At 44.3% G+C, this 21625-nt stretch overlaps 1 protein-coding gene across 2 annotated transcripts in view; it reads left to right on the plus strand.

Annotated features, from left to right (window-relative positions):
- The window catches only part of CLCN4 (chloride voltage-gated channel 4), a 51044-nt gene that overhangs the window by 2000 nt on the left and 27419 nt on the right, over positions 1-21625 (plus strand). Inside the window, exons 1-4 of one of the 2 annotated variants that reach the window (XM_065648976.1) lie at positions 1388-1455; positions 14202-14353; positions 14696-14795; positions 20716-20903. In XM_065648976.1, coding sequence (XP_065505048.1) covers positions 14210-14353; positions 14696-14795; positions 20716-20903 — 432 coding nt within the window. In that variant the 5' untranslated portion in view covers positions 1388-1455; positions 14202-14209. Of the gene's footprint in view, positions 1-1387; positions 1456-14201; positions 14354-14695; positions 14796-20715; positions 20904-21625 lie in introns of those variants that run through there. The other variant, XM_065648966.1, reaches the window with a different exon arrangement.

Raw genomic sequence — 21625 nt, forward strand, 5'->3', positions numbered from 1 at the left:
CGCTCCTCATCAGACTTGTGCTCCCGGCCCCTCACCAGCTTCATCACCCTCCTCTGAACTCTCTCCCACACCTCAATGTCCTTCTTATGATTAGGGGCCCAAAACTGAACACAGGATTCAAGGTGGGGCCTCACCAGTGCTGAGTACAGGGGGTGATCACTTCTCCAGTCCTGCTGGCCACACTATTCCTGATACACACCACCCTGATACACACACATGCCTTCAGCCACCCCTGGATGTTTTCATGTATGCCTGTGCGAGATCTCCCTCTACCTGGCTGTTGCATCTCCTTGGTAATACAGAGCGCATCCCTGAGTATCCTGAGGGGTAAGATCAGTCTGCACAATATTCAAATATGGGAAAATGAGCAGTAAGGTAAATGTCCTGAAGTAAAACACTGTGCACGTGGTCAAGCACGTACACGATCTTCACAAAGAACAGCTACAACCTCTGCCTTGCAGAACGTGATCCCAGTGGCTTGTACAAAGTTTGTATGACCAGAACTTTGGAAATTATTATTTTGTTGTAGAATTCAAATACACTGTAGAGTATGATAAAAATATTAAAAGAAAACAAAACCTGCGGAATTCCCCCAAAATATGGTTCTGAGATGTAATACTCAGTTAACCAAAATATGAAAGTTTGGATTTTTTTTTTAAATAAGATGTTTTAGGATGTTGTAGTTTTAAAATATTTGATGGGACTTATGAAGAAGTTTTGAAAAGGGGACCTGGCTGGCACACAGGAGAGGATCTTTCAAGCAGTGACAGTTTCACAGAAGAAAAGGCAGAAGGCTGCAAGCGAAGTGAGGGATGGATGGGTGGATGGTTGAGAGAATGAAAAAGTGAAGGTAGCGGGGTGAAACCCTTGAGGTAGGCTTGCAAAGCTTGAATGTGACACAGAACATGGAGGGAAGTGAGCCTGGATAAGCTTGAAATGGAGCACAGGGAGAAGGAAAAATGCAAGGGACGGTGAAATTGTGGTTTGTCTCATTTCCAAGCTGCTGTGATTACACATTTCATAGAGATGAAAGAAAATATGACACCTGGGTGTTGCTGCAGAGTCAACAGGGATATTTTTTAGTTTGCACACAGCATACTTACTGCGCTTTTTCCTTGCGCCAGATGGGATTGTTGCTGCCGTTGCAAAAAAATCCACAAACCCTTTTAATAATAATTAGCTCAGGTTCGCGGGGGGGCGGGGGAGGAAAGCAGCTCGTGTTCTTATGGTGACCTCATAGGTAGGGCAGAGTAAAGAAGCTTGCGGTTTAATCCTGCGGGATTACAGACGGATCCGGCTCCCTCTGTCTCCTATCAGATATGCTATAGAGGGAGGATGCAGTCACATGGTTGTTACTGCTTCCTCCCCATGACATCACTGCTTTTGCAGCCATACCACCCAGGAGAGGATGCTATTAAAATCTTTGGGACTGGGCTAAACGATGTTGCACTGCAGGTAAGCAACACAATCCCTCGAAAAATCGATTTGCTGGTTGCTGTCATGCTGCCGTCCTGGAGCTCCAGCTCCGATGGGCAGAGTTGCCGCTGGAAAATGAAGCGGCAGCGTTTCCCTGCGAGTAGCAGGTTCGCAGGTGCAGCGGCTGCCCGCTGGCCCCGAGCTGGAATTCCGGCTGACATCGCCAGCAGAAACGCTGCCAGGCGCAGCTTTGAAGCTGAAGAAGGCCCTTTGTCCCTGCGTTTTGCTTTGTGGCTCCTTCGGGTGTCCGCTGAATTCTGCATTTATGTGAGCAGCCATCATCAGCCAGTCACGCGGAGGGAGAGCAGCAATACTGTTTTGCTTGCATTCCCTGCTTGTGTTTTTTTTGGTGTGGTTTTCTTTTTTTTTTTGTTTTCCTGGATGCCTGAAGGAAGTTGCTGTTGTACGGATGTATGTATTTAAGCTTATAAAGGAATGAGGATTAACTTGCCTAGGGGGTTAGTAAGTGTATTTGTGGAAAGAAGCTTTTCCTTCACTGTTAATTTTTGCTGACATGGTTTGAAACTACCTAGTCCAGCAGGTTCCCTGCAGAATTTGCTGGAGCTTAAGGTAGGTTTTGCTTGTTGTCCAACATAAGCATGAAAAATTGTTTTCCAGAATGGACATATGAGATGGCAAGCAGATTTTTATTTCTTACACAAAATGCCAGTCACCAAAAGGCTGAAGGATCCATGCTAAACTGCTTTTTTGGACTGTTGGTATTTCTATAAAGTCCAGAGTCTGTTTTCTTTTCTTGCTGTGGTTGTTTGATTATGCACTCTTTACAAATATATGAAGATGCATATTTGTGGAGAAAATATGGGGACTCTTCTTTGGTGTTTCTTTTTCTGGATTGCTTTTTAAATATATTTTGGGTTTATATCTTATTATTTTTAATTATTTTAATAGAAATGCTAGAATGCAAAAAGCTACGCTTATTTTTGAGCTTATACTAGTCAGAAAATTAAAATTATACTTTTGGGTTTCCTTTCTTAAGAATTCTGATAAATAATTCTGTGCCTTTTGCCAGAGAACAGAGGATGACTCAGCCGCATCTTCATCAGGCAGAGAGTCAGGTGACTCTTCACTCCCAGTCTGCAGGAAGTTTTCTTATTCCTAAAAGATCCCGTTCTTTGTTCGAATATTTTTTTCCCACTATTGGAAAAAACTGAAAACTTGGCAGGATTAGGGTCTGTGTGCTCACCCACTCACATATGGGAGACATTGTGGATCTCCTGTGCTGCAGTAGGTTGTATGTTCTAGTGAAAGATTCTGGTTTCCAGTGATGAGGTATTGCAGTAATGTCGGGATCAGAAAATAAGGGAGGAGGAAGCATATAATGAATCATTGAAATGAAAGGTCAACTGTTCTTCAAAACTGAAAAGAAGAATAAATCTCAATTTTATTTTTCTCCACCAGAACCTTTTTATTTTTTGTCTATTTTTGGGGGGTTTGGGGTTTTTTGTTTTGCTTTTTTTGTTGTTTTTCCTCCCCAAGACTGAGCCTCAAAAGCAATAGAAATACAAACCTGTCGCTGTGTGGGGTAGCAGGGGGTTGCATCCTGATGGTGCCCGTGCTGGGTTTGTTCTCCTGACCCCCTCAGAAGTCAAGGCTGGGTCAATTCTCCCCAGCACCGGCTGTGAGTCGAGTCGTGCTCTTGCTCACCAGATGCACTGAGGCTTGGGTCTTTGCCCACGCGAGTCCACAGCAGGGCTGCCACACGCAGCTTTTACGATGCAATGGGTTTTTTCCCCCCAACCCCAGATAGTTTTCGAATGCCCTGTGGAAATACACATTGGGCGGTGGTTCTCCTGTTATCCCCGTTTGAGTCAGGCGTGTTTTGTGCAACAGGAGACAAGGTGCCAACCTAAATGTATGCTGGGGCAGCTCAGAAATGAAGGACATAAGTCCTTTAACAGTTGTTTAGTACGAAAGGGTGACCCTGGGAGCATCCCCAGCTGGAGGCCTCTGGGCCCGGCAGCACCAGGGCGCTGTGGCCTGGCTCCAAGACGTGGCCGCGTGGGGGCTCAGCTCCTGCCGCTGTCAGGGTCTGCCTTGCGAAGGTGGTGCCTTTTCAAAGATAGCGGCTTCTAAACAAGGACTGAAGAAGACCGTTCAGGGAGACCTTATTGCAGCCTTTCAGTACTTAAAAGGGGCCTATAAGAAAGATGGGAGCAGACTTTTTAACAGGGCCTGTTGCAATAGGACAAGGGGTGATGGTTTTAAACTAGAAGAGGGGAGAGCAACGTGATCTAGTTGAAGACGTCCCTGCTCAATGCAGGGGGGTTGGACTAGATGGCCTTTGAAGGTCCCTTCCAACCGAAAACTATGGAGGAAGAGAAAGGGACGGCGTTGAAGGGGAATGTTTACCCCAGGATTGCGTCCTTCCCGTCTGCCTGGGGTGAAGGGCCTCTCTGGGGTGCTGTGACCTCCCTGGTCTGTGAGCTGCTTCACAGCCAAGCTGTTGTGTGTCGGGCTGGAGGGGAAAGCGAGCAGGACCATGGCTGCAGCCCGGTGCTTGTGCAGGAGGAAGGGGGAGGCTCCCACCCCCTCGCTTCACCCATGGTTCAGGGCCATCTCGCTTCTGATGGTGGTCAGTGCTGTGTCGCTTGAGCTCTGACCTGCTCTCAGCTCAGCATGGCGCCCACCCTCAAACAGCGGTACAGTGCCCATAGCTGCCAGTCCTTTTCCAGTTTGCTTTTGCCATCAGGCTGCAGCTTTTTAGGGTGCCTAAGGGGTGTGTATATGTGCCTAAGGGGTGATTTTTCCTTTTAGTGGAGTGGAATCAGGTTGTAGAGTAGGAGTCTGATTTGTTTGTGTGTGTGCGTGCATACGTATACGCCAGGTATCAGGTTTTCTCAGGTTTCTTCATCCCTAGTCCAGCAGAGCCAAAAAAATCACACTCAATAGTTAATGCCAAAAGATAAACTCTGGCAGGGTTACAGTAGGCTGCTATTCCTAAACCACTTTTAACACGTTGCTCTCAAACATCACCCCAAGGAAAAGGTTTCTCCATCTTGCAGGTGCGGGAGCTTCCTCTCGGCGGTAAGAAGTCACTCGTCTGTAACTGTGCAGCCCATCGGCATCTAAGGCAGCAGTAACAACCAGCGCCCTGCCAACAGGAGAGTGTCACCCTCCATCTGTGTGGAAATGACTCGCTGCCTCCACTCACATCATGAGAAGCGATGCGGCAGAACAGATTAATGGCTTTTCTAGTGCAGGTTTATCAGCTTTATTTCAAGCTGAAGGCTTAAAAATGTTTTCAGCGAGAGGTGCGTTTAATGCCATTAATCACCCCATTTAAGGGGGGAGCTTTTTAGGAGTAACTATATAATCAGGGCATTTCACTTCTGACAGTGCAGCTCTGTCCTCTCTGAATGTATTTGCCTTTTTTTACAGTCCGAGAACCATTCTCCCCACCCCTGTTTTAATCCCATCATTTTCTGAGTGAAGAGACAAGGAGCAGCACTGGAAACTCAAACCTGGGGCTGGAAAGCTGGGCCTTGTGTGGCATGGAGAGGAAAACTGCGCAGCACCCCCAGCCTTTCAGCCCTGGCTGTGAGCTCTGTGGCAGTAAAAACAGCTGCTCCAGGAGGAAAATTCCGCCTCTTTTTTGTGAGGAGGGGGACTAGAGGGAAATAAAAAATAAAAACTACACGTGCGGCTACACAGGTAGCCTGATTTCTAGTCTGTCCTGTCTTCCGAAGCTTAGTTTCTTACCCCAGATGCTGAAGGGTTTCTGAATTTTACCTAATCAAACCTTGTCTCCAAGAAGCAAGGGCATGTGGGGTTGATGCAGGCCCTTGGGACTCATCTGCCCAAGCTGATGGGCTGCTAGCAGAGGAGCATCCTTTAGCAGAGATATTTTAACTCAGATTGAAAAACGCAGATGGATGTTTCAGAGGACACAATGCTTCACTCCCACCACTTCCACAGTCCCAACATCTGTGCTAACAACTAAATTTATTGGAGGGACCTTTAAGACTTGCTGGAAACAGAGAAGTGAGTTTAGCATTTTTGACTTATGAGAGTGCAAAAATTCCACTTGGAGCTTGCGAGGAAAGAGCTGGGATTTTTTCCCCTTCCATTTCTGACGGAACTCGGCAGCTGAACTAATTTTGCTCAGACTTTCCAAGAAAATTCAAACAGAGACCAGACACATGATATTTCATACCAGAATAAATTGGTTTGCACAGGGAGTGTCATCCCAGGAAGGAGTGGGGTGCAGAATGCTGGGGTGAGGTTTGACCTTCGTGGGAAAAGAATCATAGAATTGTTTTGGTTGGAAAAGACCTTTAAGATCATTGAGTCCAACCATAAAGTGTGGTGACCCAGGGGCCACCCAGGAGGAGAAAAAGCAAAGAGGGAGTCAGGCTGTTGCAGAAGGGTTGGGAAGCCCTGATGGTGGGTTACTATCTCCTGGGGTGTGCTGGTACATCCCATGCCTCCCCAAACCCCCTGTATCTCCCTTTGCTGCGCTCCCGGCCAGCCTTGTTGTCTCCTCTGCGCTCGCCCCATTGGCACGTGTGATGGTTGAGGAGGGGCAGTCAGGGGCTGTGGTTCACTCCGGAGGGGCCTTGTTGTGCCTCAGTTTTCCACCATTTATCCCAAATGTTCCCTCCTGCCTTTCCCTTCTCTCCCAGGCCCTTTCCCCTGTGATCTGGTGCCCTGTGTTTTTTGAGCGCTGCTGTGGCTTCATAGTTTTTTCCACAGAGGTTACTCAGGGTAAAGCTGCACATCGGGGATGTGACAGTGTTTAGCTTGCCCACACTATCATAGCAAGAACCTCCTTAATATGTGGTGATTGGGCCATGCAGTAAAATGCTGCAATATTTTACAGTGATGTTTCTGACACTGCAGCCTGCCTGTGCTTGTGTGGTGGGAAACCGAGGGTTTGCTGTGCTACCTATTAATATATAGAGGCTGTACAGTTAGTCCTTGAATTGTAAGAAAGGCATTTGCCAATTTTAATATCCTGTCTTCCCTCTGTATTTTCCCGGTTTAACTGTTCTCTGCTTTTTATGTGCCATATTATTTTTCCAAAAAAGGCCTGCAATTGGGTTCAGCATTTTCCTATTTTTCCAGGAGTCTGAACCTTGCTCTGATCTGAGGCCATTTTAACATTTTTTAGCACAGCATCATTAAGACAGAAGCTCAATAAATCAATCGGCCCGTTCAGTCTGAGGCTTCTAAGGTGAATAGTCTTAAATTTACCATGGATATTTTTCAAATTGCAGAAAACTGCACGTTTAAATTGCCAGTGACTCAGCCCGCTTGCTTTTGCTGAAGATACCTTCCTTGTGAAATCGTCACCCAACGGCATCTTCTTGTTTAGAAGAATGTTTCATAACCGTATACCTGAAGCCTATATCCTGTAGGGTGCAATGTCACATCGCCGTTTCTAGGTCATCTTCTTCTACGAGGCGTGGCTGGTGGTGGAACAGGAATTTCATCAACCCCCCTTGGCTCCAGGCTAAATAGACCTCCTTCTCTGACCCCTCCTCAGAAGGTGTATTGCTCCCTGTACTTTTCATTAATCTCTTTCAAGGTGACCCTGTTAATAATTTTTCTTGCTGATGTCCTGCACTCTCAGACCCATTTTCTCTGGCCGGGTGATACTGAAGATCTGTGGTGTAACCGTGCTCAGCTCTGGGAACTTTCTCCTTCAGCCTGATCCTCTTCTGACTCTTTCCGAACACCAACATCTTCAGCTCACTCCATGGGCAGCACTGACCTCCTAATTACCTGGATTGAAGGCCTAAGTGGAGAGTGCTCTGCGTCCATCTCTGCGACTAGGTCTAAATCCCCTGGGATGGGGAGTGGATGGATGCTGGCAGAACACCCAGCTCTCAATGCAAGGAGCCTTTGCTCAACAGATCATGTTGAGCAGTTAATGGCCATGAGGCTGGGGCACCACGCTTGGCTGTTTTGAGAATAAGGTACTAGGAAGAGCCAATATAAGTATTAAGGGTACAGAGAGTGGCAAATCATCCATCAGCGTGAAGGAGTCTTGTGACAGTTGCCGTTACTAAACCAGTAAGACTGCATTGTTCATTATTGGGTACTATGGATAACAAATCCCGGGGATGTTCACAGGCCGCCTACTCTTTAGTTTGTGCGGTACCTGATGTCGTGTCATACCATATGGGCACAGTTAATCTGACCAGCCATTCAGGTCAGTGGCACAACCAGCTCTAATGGAGTCATAATTTAAATTATCATGAATCACTTCGAAAGCACTGAGTCTGGAGCAGGTTCTCCCTGTTTTATCATTGTATGTATATTGGTACCAGACAAGCCCTGAGACGCACTATATTCTGCTTTTGTGTGTTGCCTAACTCATGCCACATTTGGAAGAGATGGAACAGGTGATGCTTTGAATGCCCTAGAAAAGTCACTTCAAACAAATGTGAATTGGGGAACTGGCAACAAGCCTTTAGGTTTCTGCTTTCTTCTCGCACCCTCTACTCAGGTTCACTTCTTCCTTATGCTATAGCAGAGGAGTCACTGAAGAGAGGTATGTTTTGCTGCCTGCACACTGTTATGTTTCACATAGCACCCCCTCTGCACCCCCACCCCGTCTTCAAGGGAAACAGTATAACGGTGAAAGTGTGTAGGTGAGTATTCATCTGCTAGCAATATTTGAAGTGTTAAAGTAATTCAGTAACTCTGATCTGTTGAAAGTAACTTGAAACTTGTTGGAATTGCATTAAAAAACGTACTGCCTGCCTCAGTGCAATGGGTCCAATTAAAACAGAAAACAGGATGAGGAGAACATAGCATGGAACTAGCATGTCTAGTAGCAACAGGCCAGGGCCAAGACTTTTCCTTTGATGACTGTTCAGCTAGTTGTTTCCCATTGGTATACTTTTCAGCTTCTTTGAACCATGGGATGTTTTGGTCTGCACTTGCCATGTCAAATACATTTCAGATCTGATCAGTCAGTCAACATAATACCTAGAATGTCAGTTCACCAATAGAGCTCTTCTAGCTGTGGCTTTTGCGTTTGTACATGCTGTAACAGTGCTATAAAGCTGAGAGGTTGTCAGTATTTGCATTGTAAATGTAATTTATCACTCTTCTATAAAACTTAACTCCAAGGTGCAGTGTATCATACAGCTGGTTGGAATCACATGATGAGTTTACTTACTGTGAGACCTGCAGAAAAAAAATCACCTTAAATGTGATAATAATACTACCTTTTGGTTCTTAAAAAAAATAACGAAAAGTGAGTAAATGTAGCAGAAGAGACCTGCAGGCCACGAGATACCTGCTGTGCTTGTTGGTGTGTCCAAGCCCATTGGGCAGCTCCCTGTGTTCTCACGCTGGCTTCTGCATTGGTCTCTTCTTTGCTTTCTTTACACAGGAGGCTTCAGTGATTACTCACTTAAAATTTATCTGTCTTCTTGCAGGCCTGACAGGCTCATTTTTGGAATTACGCTTTTGATCCTTACCTTTTGCTGTTCTCAGGTAACACCTCTAGTGTTTGTAGGGTGTCTTTTTCACTCTGGCTTCAGAATATTGTGCACCATTGGTTAGCTGGGAGATCAATGACTGAACATCAGGCTGACCCGGCCCAAGGTTTCTGGAAGATGTCTAGAGTTACATGGCAGCCAGGAGAGCCTCTGTCAAGAGGCACAATCGCCAGTCTGGCACTGTGATCTTTCTCAGTTTGTGAATTGATCCCTGCCTGGAATTTGCACAACCTACAGGACCGTAGTGGTCTGACATGGGTCTAAATCCAGGGAGATGTGCTAATTAGAACCCTCTGAGTTCCAGAGATACATAGTGCAGTCAGATTTGTTTGGTTTGGATTTGGTTGGGTTTTTTTTTTTCATCATTCCGTTTTCAGAACCTGTTTACAATTATTAAAGCAGAGTGTTGACAAAAATGTTCAGTTGTAGATATACTAAGCTGGTCAGTAAAAACACAAACTCACTGTGAAGAGCTGAAGGTGAGTCTCTACTGAATTGCCAGAAATAAAATGGCAGATACAATTCAAAGTCAATAACGGCAAAGCAATGGGGAAAATGACCCTAAGAGGCTATAGAATGATGGACCCCAACCTGGCTGCTACCTCTCTTGGAGGATAGCCTGGAGTCATAGCAGACTGCTCAGTGAAAATGTTTGATGTTCACCCTAGGAAAAGCTGGTGGAATGCCAGGAATTATTAGGAAAATAGCAGGAGACTAAGCAGGAAATGTTTTCCCTAACACAAATTATTTTGCATCAGCATTGGGAAAAGTAGCAGAAGGACCAGCAGAGGCGTCGAAGACATAGAACAACAAAGGGACAAAATACATATATCAAACAGTTACTCAGCAAGATTCAACACCTTTCAGTGTGTACAAGCTCTGTCAGAGCATCCAAAGCTCCTAGATGCGCAGGTGTTACAGGTGGCTGTGAGCTGCATTTGTTACCGATTCTGCATGTAATGGTATTGCCATGTTTTCTGTTGAATAGGTAGTGTGAGACTCATTTGATGAGATCTGGATGTCTGACATCTCTTTGTAATCAGTAAACAGGAATGAGCACTTCTGGGAAACAATCTGTCTCATTCTCATGTAAATATCTAAAATACATCAGATAAATTGCATCTGAATAGAGTTTACTTCCCATCACCAGCTATGAAAGGAGTCTAGATGTTAGTGTCCAGAGTCTAGCTCAGATTTCTCATGCTAGGTGAGACAACTCACACCATGAGTGCTCATACTTTTGACATCATCAGAGTGGGTTGCTACAGTACACCTGGCTACAATTCACATTTGAATAAGGTTAATTTGCCCTTAACCTACTTATTTTAAATTAAAATATCTATGGCTGAGTTGATTGTGTAAGGCTCTCTGCAAGCATCTCTGAGAGGGCAAGTTAGCTCATCATGAAATAAACTTTGGAGATTATTTCAGATGCCCAAGTAAGGTGAGATAAATAAACGCAAAATAAAGAGACAGGAAGTGGTACTTAGGGTGCTTAGTGCAAGGACATAAGATAGGAACTCGGTAGTACTCGGTTCAGAAGTGCTGTAGCCAGGCTTTATTTACTAAAATTGGGGTTTGCATAATGTGATACCAAATCTCCGCTTTTGAAAGTGTAGTACCTGAAGTGAACTTTAAGGCTGATAATCATCCAGCTGGCTGCAATTTCCAGGTATTGGTATGCTACCTAGAGTTCAAAGTTTGTTTGTTTTCTTAATCTTCCATGGCCCTGTGGGCTCTAGCACATTTTTCTCTCCCTGGACGTGTTGTGTAGCACGTATTTTGATGGTAGATTCAGGCTGAGATTGTAATTATCCTGCATAGTTGAGGTCTGGCCTGGTAAAATCCATCACAATATTGTCATGTGCTGGGCATTGACTGCACACTTTAAAAGCTATTTTTTGTGTGATATGACTAGCATGTTGGTTAATTTTCTGGTACTATTAAGGAAAACTTGCCAGTACTTTTAGCACAAGAATTACCAGAAGTTTCTTTATATAGCAGAGGGGGCTGCCTCGTGCTGGCAAGCAGTCTGAACTGCATGTTCTTTACAGGTCCTTTCCACTGTATGTGAAAAATAGGTTGAAGTAAACAATCTGCAGAATATCACAGTGTTACAAAATAATGGGATGATCTAATCCTTTTCCCTCATTTCAGCTTTCCATTCCATTCCTCGATCATGGTTTGCAAGCCACTGAACTCAACGTCCACTTGCAACTTCAGCTCCCTGGTGTCATCCATGGCATCCCACCTCCAGACTCTCATTTTCTTTAGCAAATCCAGGAGCGTGCTCTCATCTGTTTGGCCAACTGTTGCTGTTCCTCATTGTAACTCCTCTTAACTGCTGCGTTTTAAATGCCCTCCATCCCGTGGCTGCTTATTTGTGCTCAGCAGCCTTTGGTTTCCTTCCCCTGGCTGCAACTCTCTTGCTCGATTCTCTTTCAAACATGCCATGGTGCTTGGAGATTACTTCATTTCTGCATTTAAAAGTGCTTCTATAGAATTATAATGGTGACATTATTTGTTGCCTCTAAAAATTATGCTTTTCTCAACTGCTTGTGCTGAGCACATTGTCTGTGTCAGCCAAAAGGTGCTACCTGGTGGAGTGCAAAAAACAGACACTGACAAAGCTGAGTGTTCACTCTTGTTACAACCTTAAAGTCAGCACGGGAGAAAAAGGTTAAATGGGGAAGATTCAAGTAAAACAGTTGAAAATGGAGAGAGAGGGAGAAAAAAGGCAGTAAATAAAGGGAACTGAGAAGAGCAGCAGAGGGTATGGACAGTTGATTGAAAGCTTGTCTGCCATGGATTTGCCTGTCCCAATTACAGAACTGGGAAATTTCCTCACAGATTCAAGGAGCCAAATTCTGCACTCATGAAATCCCTGTTTCTGGACCTGATGGAGGAAAGTGGGTAGCAGTTGTTAGTGTCATGCTAGCCTCACCAGTGACCTGCAGAAGTTATCTTGTGTCTGTCAAGGACCTACAGGCTCTGCAGAGTCAGCTCTATAAAACCCCCAAAGTCTGTATCTTTCCCCATTTTTTCTTGTGTGTTTTCATGTGGGGTCTGTTTTTGTTGGGTTTTTTTGATTGTTGTTGTTGTTTGGTTGGGTTTTTTTCTTTTTTGTGTGTATGTGTGGTTTTGTTGTTGTTTTTTTTCCTTCTTGTAACCCCGTTACCCGGGTTTTTTTGTTTGTTTGGTTTGGTTTTTTGGTTTGGTTTTTGTTTGTTTGTTTTTCTGTTTTGTTTGGGGTTTGGGTGGTTTTTTTGTTGGTTTTTTGGTTTTTTTTAGGCTTGCCATTTCAGATTACAAACCCTAGGGACTCTCTGGACCTTGTTTCCTAGGCACCTGTTTTAGGATGGATGGGATTAATCACTCTGTAGAGCAACACTTTGTTAAGCGATGTAGAAGCGCATGGTTGCCTCCTCCAGCTGCCACGGCCCAGGACCCTCCTGCCCCTGGATCTGGGGTCTCTGCCCGTGCTGGGGGACATGGCAGCCACTTCCCATGCGCAGGTTCAACCAGTAGCGAAGCTGAAGTATCCCAGCGGCACACACACAGTTAATAGTTCCTCAATTTGTGTGAGTGGTGGGGTTTGTTTCTTGTCATGGTCTCCATGTCTGCTTTGTCAGGTCTGTGTTTCCGTGTATTTTGTTTCTGTTTTGCTCTCTTTTTCCCATAGTTTCTCAATTGACAAGGTCCCTGATCAGGCAACCTTGCTGGAACAGACATTCGCACACTCCTGTGTGCCCTGATCAGTGAGTGTGACTGACGTGCTTTGGGTCTCATCACTGCCTCCCTTATAATTTATGTCAGGTTTATGTCCCTATATGTTCTTGTTCAGGCTTCCTCCCTTGCTTATTAACCCCTCTTGCAGGTAAAAAGGTCCTTGACCTGATAGCTTTAAAGGAGCAGGCACTCCCCTGCCACACACCCTTACACACATCTTTCGCCGTCTCTAGAGCCAGTGTAGGTCGTTCTTACAGTCCAGACACCAAACTTTCAGATGGCTGAAGTTCGGTGAATCCAATCCTGTGAACCTAAACTACTTCATTTAGTAGGTTCTTATGGTACTGAAGGCTCCTCTCATTGGAATTATGTCAACCATTTCTGGAGCTTGTCATATTAGTGACTACTTTGGGACCTGACCTTTGAAGGACATAACAGTCATTTTTGCACCTAGCCAGATGTTGCTGAGCTCTCTGTGGGAAAGAGAGGTACAGTTGCCATGAGGTTACTTCTTTATGCTTTGCTTATGTGGATTGCATGAACAAGGTTTGGTTTCCAGGGCTTCATAGCAACAGGCGTGGATGTTTCTCTGCTTTTGTATCGGTAGACTGTAAATCCAAAGAGCACATTCCCAAAAACTGGGCTGAAAATGTCCACTCAGCTTGTGTGCCACACTCTGGAGTGTGTGTTATTCTGCAGCCTACTTTAATCTCCTTTTTAACTATCAAATGCCTCTGGTAACTGCTTGTTATAGTCTGGAGATAGGTATTTCTATATTTCCTCTTGTACTCTAGCAGGACACGTGGTGACTGTTTCTTCCCCTGCTCTCTTAAAAGCAAACTTGGAAAGTTTGTATATTGGACAGAAGGTAACCACTTGAGTTCTCCCAAGAACAGTTCTGCTCCTAGCCCTTGAGCAGCAAATTTGAAGAAGTTACTGCATTTCTGGACCTGATGCAGAGTTAACATACTATGACCTCGAGATTTGCCTTCTGAGCAGTGGAAGGAAAGCGGATCAATGCAGGGAGCTTTGAGCATACAAAACTAGACAACAATGCAGCATTCTGACTACTAATGGTGCCTTGTAAAATCTGCAGTTGATGATGAATGGTAAATTCCAGTGTATTATAATTTGTTTTCTGAGTTGGTGACCCTGACTAAGCAATGATCTCCCTGCAGGCAAGGCACTCCATCTGATGTGTGATCAGGATGTGTCACTGCAGAAGAAGCCCAGAACGATCCTGAATTTTGGGGCTCGGTTTTCAGGAAAGCTGCTATTTCTGCACTTGGACACTGTGCTTTTTGTATGTGCTTTTTAGGGTTTGCTAAGCTGCTGAAGTAGTCTTCAGCAAAATACTTTTTCTAGTGGCAATGCATAGATTTCAGCAAGTGCCCACAAGGACTGCCTTTTCATGGTCTCTTGACTTCGTGGCTTGTGGAGGTATTTTGGAAAATTTGATTCTGAAATGTCTGGCAAAGCTGCATGAATTCATTGACATACTTGTTTTTCCTCTATATACAGACCCTAATATGGTCAATGCAGGGGACATGAATGGTTCTGGCAACCTTATGGATTTTCTGGATGAGCCTTTCCCCGATGTTGGAACTTACGAAGATTTCCACACCATCGACTGGCTGCGAGAGAAATCACGCGACACTGACCGCCATAGAAAGGTAAAGTTGTCCGGCTTCAATGCATCGCAGTCCCTGGGTTACAGCCATCCTGGTGGTGAGAAAAAGTAGAGTTTTCTTAAGTTATTGCTTCATACCTTGTTGTATGACTTGAGGAGGACTTCTAAAAACACGGATGTATGTCTTGAGTTCAAAAGTATGAAAGGGCTTCTGGCAACTTGATCAGCAGAGCATCTCTAAAAAATGATTGGGACTCGGGGGAGCAGAGAGTAGAGAAATTGTATACACCTTCTAAGAGGGTAAATATTTTTTGTTTTAAACGTTATACGCTAAAATTGTGTCAGCCTGAATCAGCAACATGTCGTTATATATGTTTAATTTCAGATTACAAGCAGAAGTAAGGAATCCATATGGGAATTCATCAAGAGTTTGCTGGATGCCTGGTCAGGATGGGTTGTTATGCTTCTCATAGGACTAAAGGCAGGTATGTGTGTCTTAGCATTACACTTATGCACAAAACCATCTCACCCAAGTTTGCTGCAGTGCCATCTGCTTATCTTTTTACTTCATTGTCTCTCCACTGATGTTTCAAGCTAAAAAGACAGCTATGCATCCATGCAGTTATAATCCATAGTAAAAATATCCACTTGGAAAGTCTCCTGCTGAGTGCTGACCTAGAAAAAATTTTATTCACCAGTAGAGGGATTTTTCTATTGCTTTTGGAAATATGCATCTGAGTGCTTTAGACTCAATGGTCTGCTTTGATTTTCTGAATCTTTGATTCACATAAGTAAATTTTATTGGTAGAATTTTTTAATCTTCTCTTCACTTACTTTAATTCTGCAAGTAGATGTTATGATGTGGGGAAAATGTTGGTGGTGGGCACTCAAAGGGGAGCTTTTTAAATTGCTGTATCCATTGGCTTATCTTCCTTATATATGCATGAAGGGAAAACACAGTTTCAGACTCAGTTTCAGATCTGCTTCCAGGCCAGACAGACATTACATATTTAACAGCCTGCTCAAACTCAGATGGCAAATTCATTGATTTCCCAAATTGCTCCTGTCTGCTGCTCAGTTTAGCACATCTTCCCACTTGGAAAGCTGCGCTTCTCTTACCAAATTGAAACAGCTGCCATTTTTTATGCTTTTTCAGTGATGTCAGGGTGCTCTTGTATCATGCATGCATGATGTAAAGTTTCACAACTTCCAAGTGGTATGAATTTCCTGCTTACCAACTGTCGAGTTAAAATGTTTATTACAGTTGTTCAGGAGCCTCAGAAGTACTGGGGAAGTTCTTGATAAAACATTGCTGAAGTGACATTTTTGCCAAATTATGATATTTTGTAGAGATACTCTTGTTTGCACTAAAGCTTTGGTGGGAGGGTGAGATGGGCAGAGAGTCTGATAGACTGTGTACTACCAGGTCTGACAAACCCTGCCTGAAGGCCACGGTTGGACTTATCTGGGATGGAAAATTCTGCTTGCAAATAAAGTTAGAGCAAGCCCTGAAGGGCTCTAGTGACCTCCCACAAGCTGGTCAGTAATGCCTTCAATCACAGAATGTGGTGTACTCTCACACACTCCCATTTTAGTAAAAAGATCCCAGAAGGTTTGTTTCAATTCCAGTTTGCAATGACACCTCATTTGATGATCCTGAGGGTCTCTTCCAACTGGAATGATTCTGTGATTGTATGATTCTATTCTGTGATTCTATGAAATCCTCAAGGCTGTCAAAAGCCAGAGCTGCTGACCTCTGATAAGCTCTAATTCTGGCACGTCCAGCCGGGGAAGAGAGGTTGAGGGTAAGCTGCAGCTGAGATGTGTTAGCTTTTGCAACCTTTTCGATGACAAGGGTGCAGAGCAGCATGTTTTACCTCACAGAATCAAATTGAATTGGTCTGGTTTTAAACTGGGACAAGAACTTGTGAATTGGCTAGAGAAGAAAATTACCTGCGTGCTCCTTATCTGGGCTGAGCCCTGTAGACTTCTTCTGCCTGCTGTGGAAATGACACGTGCTCTGTGCCTTCAGCGTTTCTCGGATAGGGCAAAGGTGGAGAGTCATCATCTCAACCTCAGTGAAGGGTCAACACCCCTTTGATGAGTAAGGGGCATTACTGATGCATGGATGAGGTTTCTTAGCCAGGTTTGGGGAAGGAGGAGGTGAGGTTGGTTGTGCAGTCAAGAGACACTTCATGTCGTTTCCCTCTCTACTTGAAATATTGCCTGCTGAGAGAAGCTGGCCTGCTATGAGGGCACCTGTGTGATCGCACACGGTTGCGCGGACCAGCCTGGCTCCTTCGTGGTCCCTCTTCTTCTTCTGAGCCATGAAAAGCTACCGCTGCTCCAAGGGGAGCAGCCTGGGTCAGCTATGGATGCTGGGTGAGCTCTTGGGCAGCTGGGTCCCAGCATTTCCAGAGGCAAGAAGGGGAGAGGGAGATGAAGGGCAAAGCAGCAGCAGCAGTAACCAGGGTGTGAGGGTCTTGTGAAGCACCCTGCCCCTACTGCACCCTTGCTGGGGATGGAGGGCAGCAAGGTGGGACTCCTGGGGAAGGGAATGCCAGGGGCCTCCACATGTTTCCAAAGGCACTTGGATAATTTACCCAGGCCCAGGAGTTTAAAGTGAGCTTAGCTGATCTAGAAGCCTAAATCCCACTAATCTTGTCAACTGAGTCTTTTGGATTTTGCAACACTCCAAAGGCTGCACCTCCACAGCCAACACAAGCTGATGTGGCCAAAAGGAGCAATCCTCTCCCTCTGGTGTCCTCTGCCATCAGGCCCTGTTGCCTTCTGCATGTGCAGCTGCACGGGGCAGGTGAAACTGGGAACTGACTTCGTGGAAAAAATAGGTTTTGGCCAGATTAGTTTTCAGTTGAGAGGGGGCTCAGCAGGGCTGGTCACCACAGAGCCACAAGCAATCAAAATATTGCTGATGGGAAGTAGCTGAAGGAAGGAGGAAGGAAAGGACCATCTCATTTGGCAGTATGACTCATGCAATTTTTGGAGTGTCATTGAACCTGCATCTTTCAGATGCTACGTGGAGGGAGGAGATGGTGTATGACACTGTCAAGTCATCTTGGCTGGAAAGGCACTAAGGAGCTTCTGGAAATGAGGTCTTGGGAGCTAGAGCCTGCTCATTTCGGGAAGGGGGAAGGAGCTGCAACACCAACAAATGCTGTTTGATGTGATCAGATGCAACCTGCTCACATGATGTTCCAGAAAAAGGCACCAAGCAGTACCTGGGCCTGTCTCAGTCAGAAAGTTTGCAGACTTTCTGGAGAAATACAAAGCAATGTATGGGGAAATGAGCCTAAAAAATCAGCACCCACACCTAAAATTTTCAGGCACTCATTTTTAAGGAATTCTGAGTTTTTACTGTGCCTATCCTGCCTGTAGATCTGTGGCCATCCCTCAACTTAACCATTACTACTAGCCAACTGAATGTACATGCTATTTATAGGTCAGCAAAAGAGTCTGTGTTTTCTAAAGCTATGTGACAAAAAAAGTACAATCATACTAATGCTAAAATGCTCTGGTTCTGGAGCTGGTTGTGCGAAAAATCACCTTTGCAACTCAGTGCCGTGCTACTTGGGTGATGCTGTTTTCTGGCACAGGTGCATCAGGAAAATGACGTTTTCAAAGCAAATTTTTAGCATTGTCATGAGCGTGTTGTAAAGGATGAGTATTGGCCATCATCAGCCAAAGGAAAAGAAGAGAAATAACAGGCTATCTCAAATGAAATTCAGCATTTCCTGGATTTGAGTGATTTATTACTTTTCCTTTTGGGCAGGAGGTTACATAGAAGGGGCAACAAGTTCAGTTCCTTTGATGGGAGAAGTAGGGAGATAAACTTAGCTCTGTTACAGCCTAGATGGCCATGGTAAGCACAAGAAATTAAAGGCTTGGCTTTTTGAGATGCTGAACAATCTGCAACTTTCATTTATTTTACTTAAAGTTGCAAAGATTCAGAACTTGGAAAACTTCTAGCTCTGGTCACGTGTCTTGTGAAGCATTCGCTATTGCACTATTATCCTGCATGTGCTGGCCCTCCCCTCTCATTTTCATCTCTGTAAAGCATGCATAGTAAATTGCATAAACCATTTTCCTCCTTATGTGGATCCCAAAGCATTTTGAAAAAGGGATTAGATCAGCTGCATAATTAAGCACATTTTCTTAGAGGTACTGAGGTGCATGTGAGCTTGTTATATTAGAGAACTGAATGCTTGTTCCTCAAACCGTTTGTTAACTTTATCAGGGAAAAAAACATGCAAAAGGTTCTCTTCCTTTGTACCTTCTGCTAAGTAGCATTAATACTCAATTGCCTGGTTAAGTATGATGTGAGCTTTGAAGACTAGAGGTGACTACAGAGGATGATAAAGGTACATCAAGAGAAACAAGAGGCACAGTATTCAGTGCTCATGTCCAAGGGATAAGGATTCTTTGTACAGTTCCCTGAAACTTTCAGAAAATTGGAGGAGAATTTAGAATTTACTGCAAAACTGAGTAAGCTACACTTGCTGATGTTACTAGCAGCACAGTGATTTATCATCATCTAAGAATATGGTTCATTGTTGCCATAGGAACTTGGGGAAATGGAAAAGACTAAGCACGAGAAACGCAAGAGCTTCATGAAAGAAAAGAATTGGTACACACATCATTATTCCCTCCTGCAGCCTTTTTTTTTTTGGTGATCTTGTTTAGCATATCTGTATAACTATTCAGATTATTCCTCTACAACAAAAATTATTTACTGCCACTGTAGTCACATCACTTGTCAGTGTGGGGACAAGAATCTTTCTTAAGGGAGTGAGAAGATATGTGTAAGGATCCGTGAACATTGGTAGTTTTTTTCTATTCTATGGAATAAAAAGGGGGTTACATATGCCTGATTTTTTTTTTTCTCCTTTTTCACAGAAATGAAAAGCAGAAAACTTTAGTTCCAGGTCAAATAAACTGGATTTTGAACCCACCTCTGTGTCCAGGCTGCTAGGGGAAAGGGGAGCAGCCCCTACTCCTGCTTCATGTAATTGCATACTCAGCAGTAGCCACAGAGCTAGAAGTTTTGGAAGTATAAAACCAAAACATTTTGCATTTTCCAAAACATTTTTTCAGTGTTTTAGTCCTACTGAAATGTGCCGGTAAATTGTGTTCAAATTCATTATGGCTTTTCTGAAATCGCATTAATGATTACAGGTAGAAATGTTGTTGACTTCTACTTTCCACTGTATGTGAGAGTGGTTTGGAAAACACTAAATGACTTTTCTGTCATTTGGTGGTTTAATGCTTTCCAGAAACTATGCACTAGGGACTGAAGGCAGGTCTGCAGCTTCTGTCTTTTGGATGCTCCCAGCCTCCCCATTCCTGCTGGTGTTGCATTTGTGAGGACACACCTGCTCCGAGAGTGTGGCTCCTGGGGCAGGTTATTATCACTGATGAGCAAATGCATCAGAAAAGTAGGCTTTTTGTGTGTGTGTGTGTCTGGCCACATCAAGTTTGTGGGGTAATCGTCAGGATAATGGTCTGAAACTAAAGGAGGGGAAATTCAGGCCAGACATGAGGAAGAAATTTTTTACCATGAGAGTGGTGAGACACTGGCCCAGGTTGCCCAAAGAAGTGGCAGACGCCCCATCCCTGGAGACATTCCAGGCCAGGCTGGACGGGGCTCTGAGCAACCTGATCTTTGAAGGTCCCTTCCAACACTAAGTATTATTCTATGATTCAATGATTCTGTAAATTTACCCGTGTATGTGGTCGGTGGCCACCGGGTGGCGCTGTAGGACTGTGTAATTACTGGGGAAAAACTGAAATAAGGGTTCGCTTGGTACAGAGAGGATTTGAAGGATAATTCTATTCTGCATGTTGGATCGCTAATGAATGTACACATCGAGAGTCCGACTCCGTTAAGTTCCTAAGTCAGAATTTGGTACCCATATTGTTTCTGTACAGAAATCATCCTTCTAAAAGGTTGTCGTGCTGTAGGAAAACCTAAGTATCCTCCTCCTCCCCTACCCCTGAAATACAGAGTGTGGTTTAAGACCTGCAGCCCAGCGTGTGTACAGAGACCCAGCGAGAAGCCCTGCTGATCTCAGGCAAGTGGTGCCCCTGGGACAGACTGCAGGATCAGGCTGTACCTTAGCTGTGCCTTCCCTCTTTGGCATTAGTCAGTGTGAAAATCATAACATTTAAAATAAAATTTTTCTGAGGGAACACTGAAGGTCCGGCAACAAGCTGGCATGGCTGTTTCTTCGCAAACTCACTGTTACCCCCAGTTGGGTATATACATGCTTACATTGCAGCTGCTTCCCAATTTCATGGGCTTTTGCTGTTATTATAATTAGATTTATTTTCCTTGCAACCTGATATTTTTTAATGCCACGGTTTCTTTTTCTGCATTTCTTTTCCCAGGCACATTAGCCGGAGTGATAGATTTAGCTGTGGATTGGATGACAGACCTGAAAGAGGGTGTCTGCCTGTCTGCCTTCTGGTACAGCCACGAGCAGTGCTGCTGGACGTCTAATGAAACTACCTTCGATGACAGGGACAAATGTCCCCAGTGGCAGAAATGGTCTGAACTTCTTGTAGGCCAGTCTGAGGTACGGGAGACCTGATGAGGTTGGGGTCACAGCAGGCCAGGGAATGCCCTTTTTTCATACTTGCTGGTGTTCCCCCCAGAGAGTTCCTCTGAAATTCATGAACTGAGGGCGTTGCAAATAAAAAAAGGCATCTCCATGAGCAACATCTGCTTAACTTGGGGAAGATCCCACTGTTTCAGTGTCGTGTGTGATGGAAATTGGAGAACTGCGAGATTGCTTTCTCTTTTTATCAGTATTAAACCAAAAGTGTTTCATAACACTCATAATCACCAGACCTGAGCTGCTATCCTTTTTTTTTTTTTTTTTTTCTTTTCTTTTAAGCACAGTTTTATGGGGCAAAAGAGATGATCCCTGACAAATACATGTAGGAGGAAATGGTCGGGATTGCAGGCAGGTTTAATGTATTCAAATGCCATGAGTAGTAGTGGGGGCTGCACAAGAGCTGCTCATTATGACCTTGCAATCAATTTCTCTATCAGATAGCAAAATATTTAGCTAGCACCAAAAGCTGGGCAAATAATGAGCTCCCTGGGAGATGACCAAAGTGAAAAATTTGCAGGGAGAAAGGACAGGAAGAGAAAAAGCTGATCCGAATTGACATAAAAATTTTAAGAACTTTTTAAAAAAATCATAGTGATTTTAAATACAAGGAATGTTGCTTCAAAGCAAAACAGATGAAAGTTTTGTTTTGAAGAAATCAGAAGAAACCTTTCTATACTCCT

Source organism: Caloenas nicobarica, chromosome 1 (assembly GCF_036013445.1).
Source record: "Caloenas nicobarica isolate bCalNic1 chromosome 1, bCalNic1.hap1, whole genome shotgun sequence".
Taxonomy (NCBI): domain Eukaryota; kingdom Metazoa; phylum Chordata; class Aves; order Columbiformes; family Columbidae; genus Caloenas; species Caloenas nicobarica.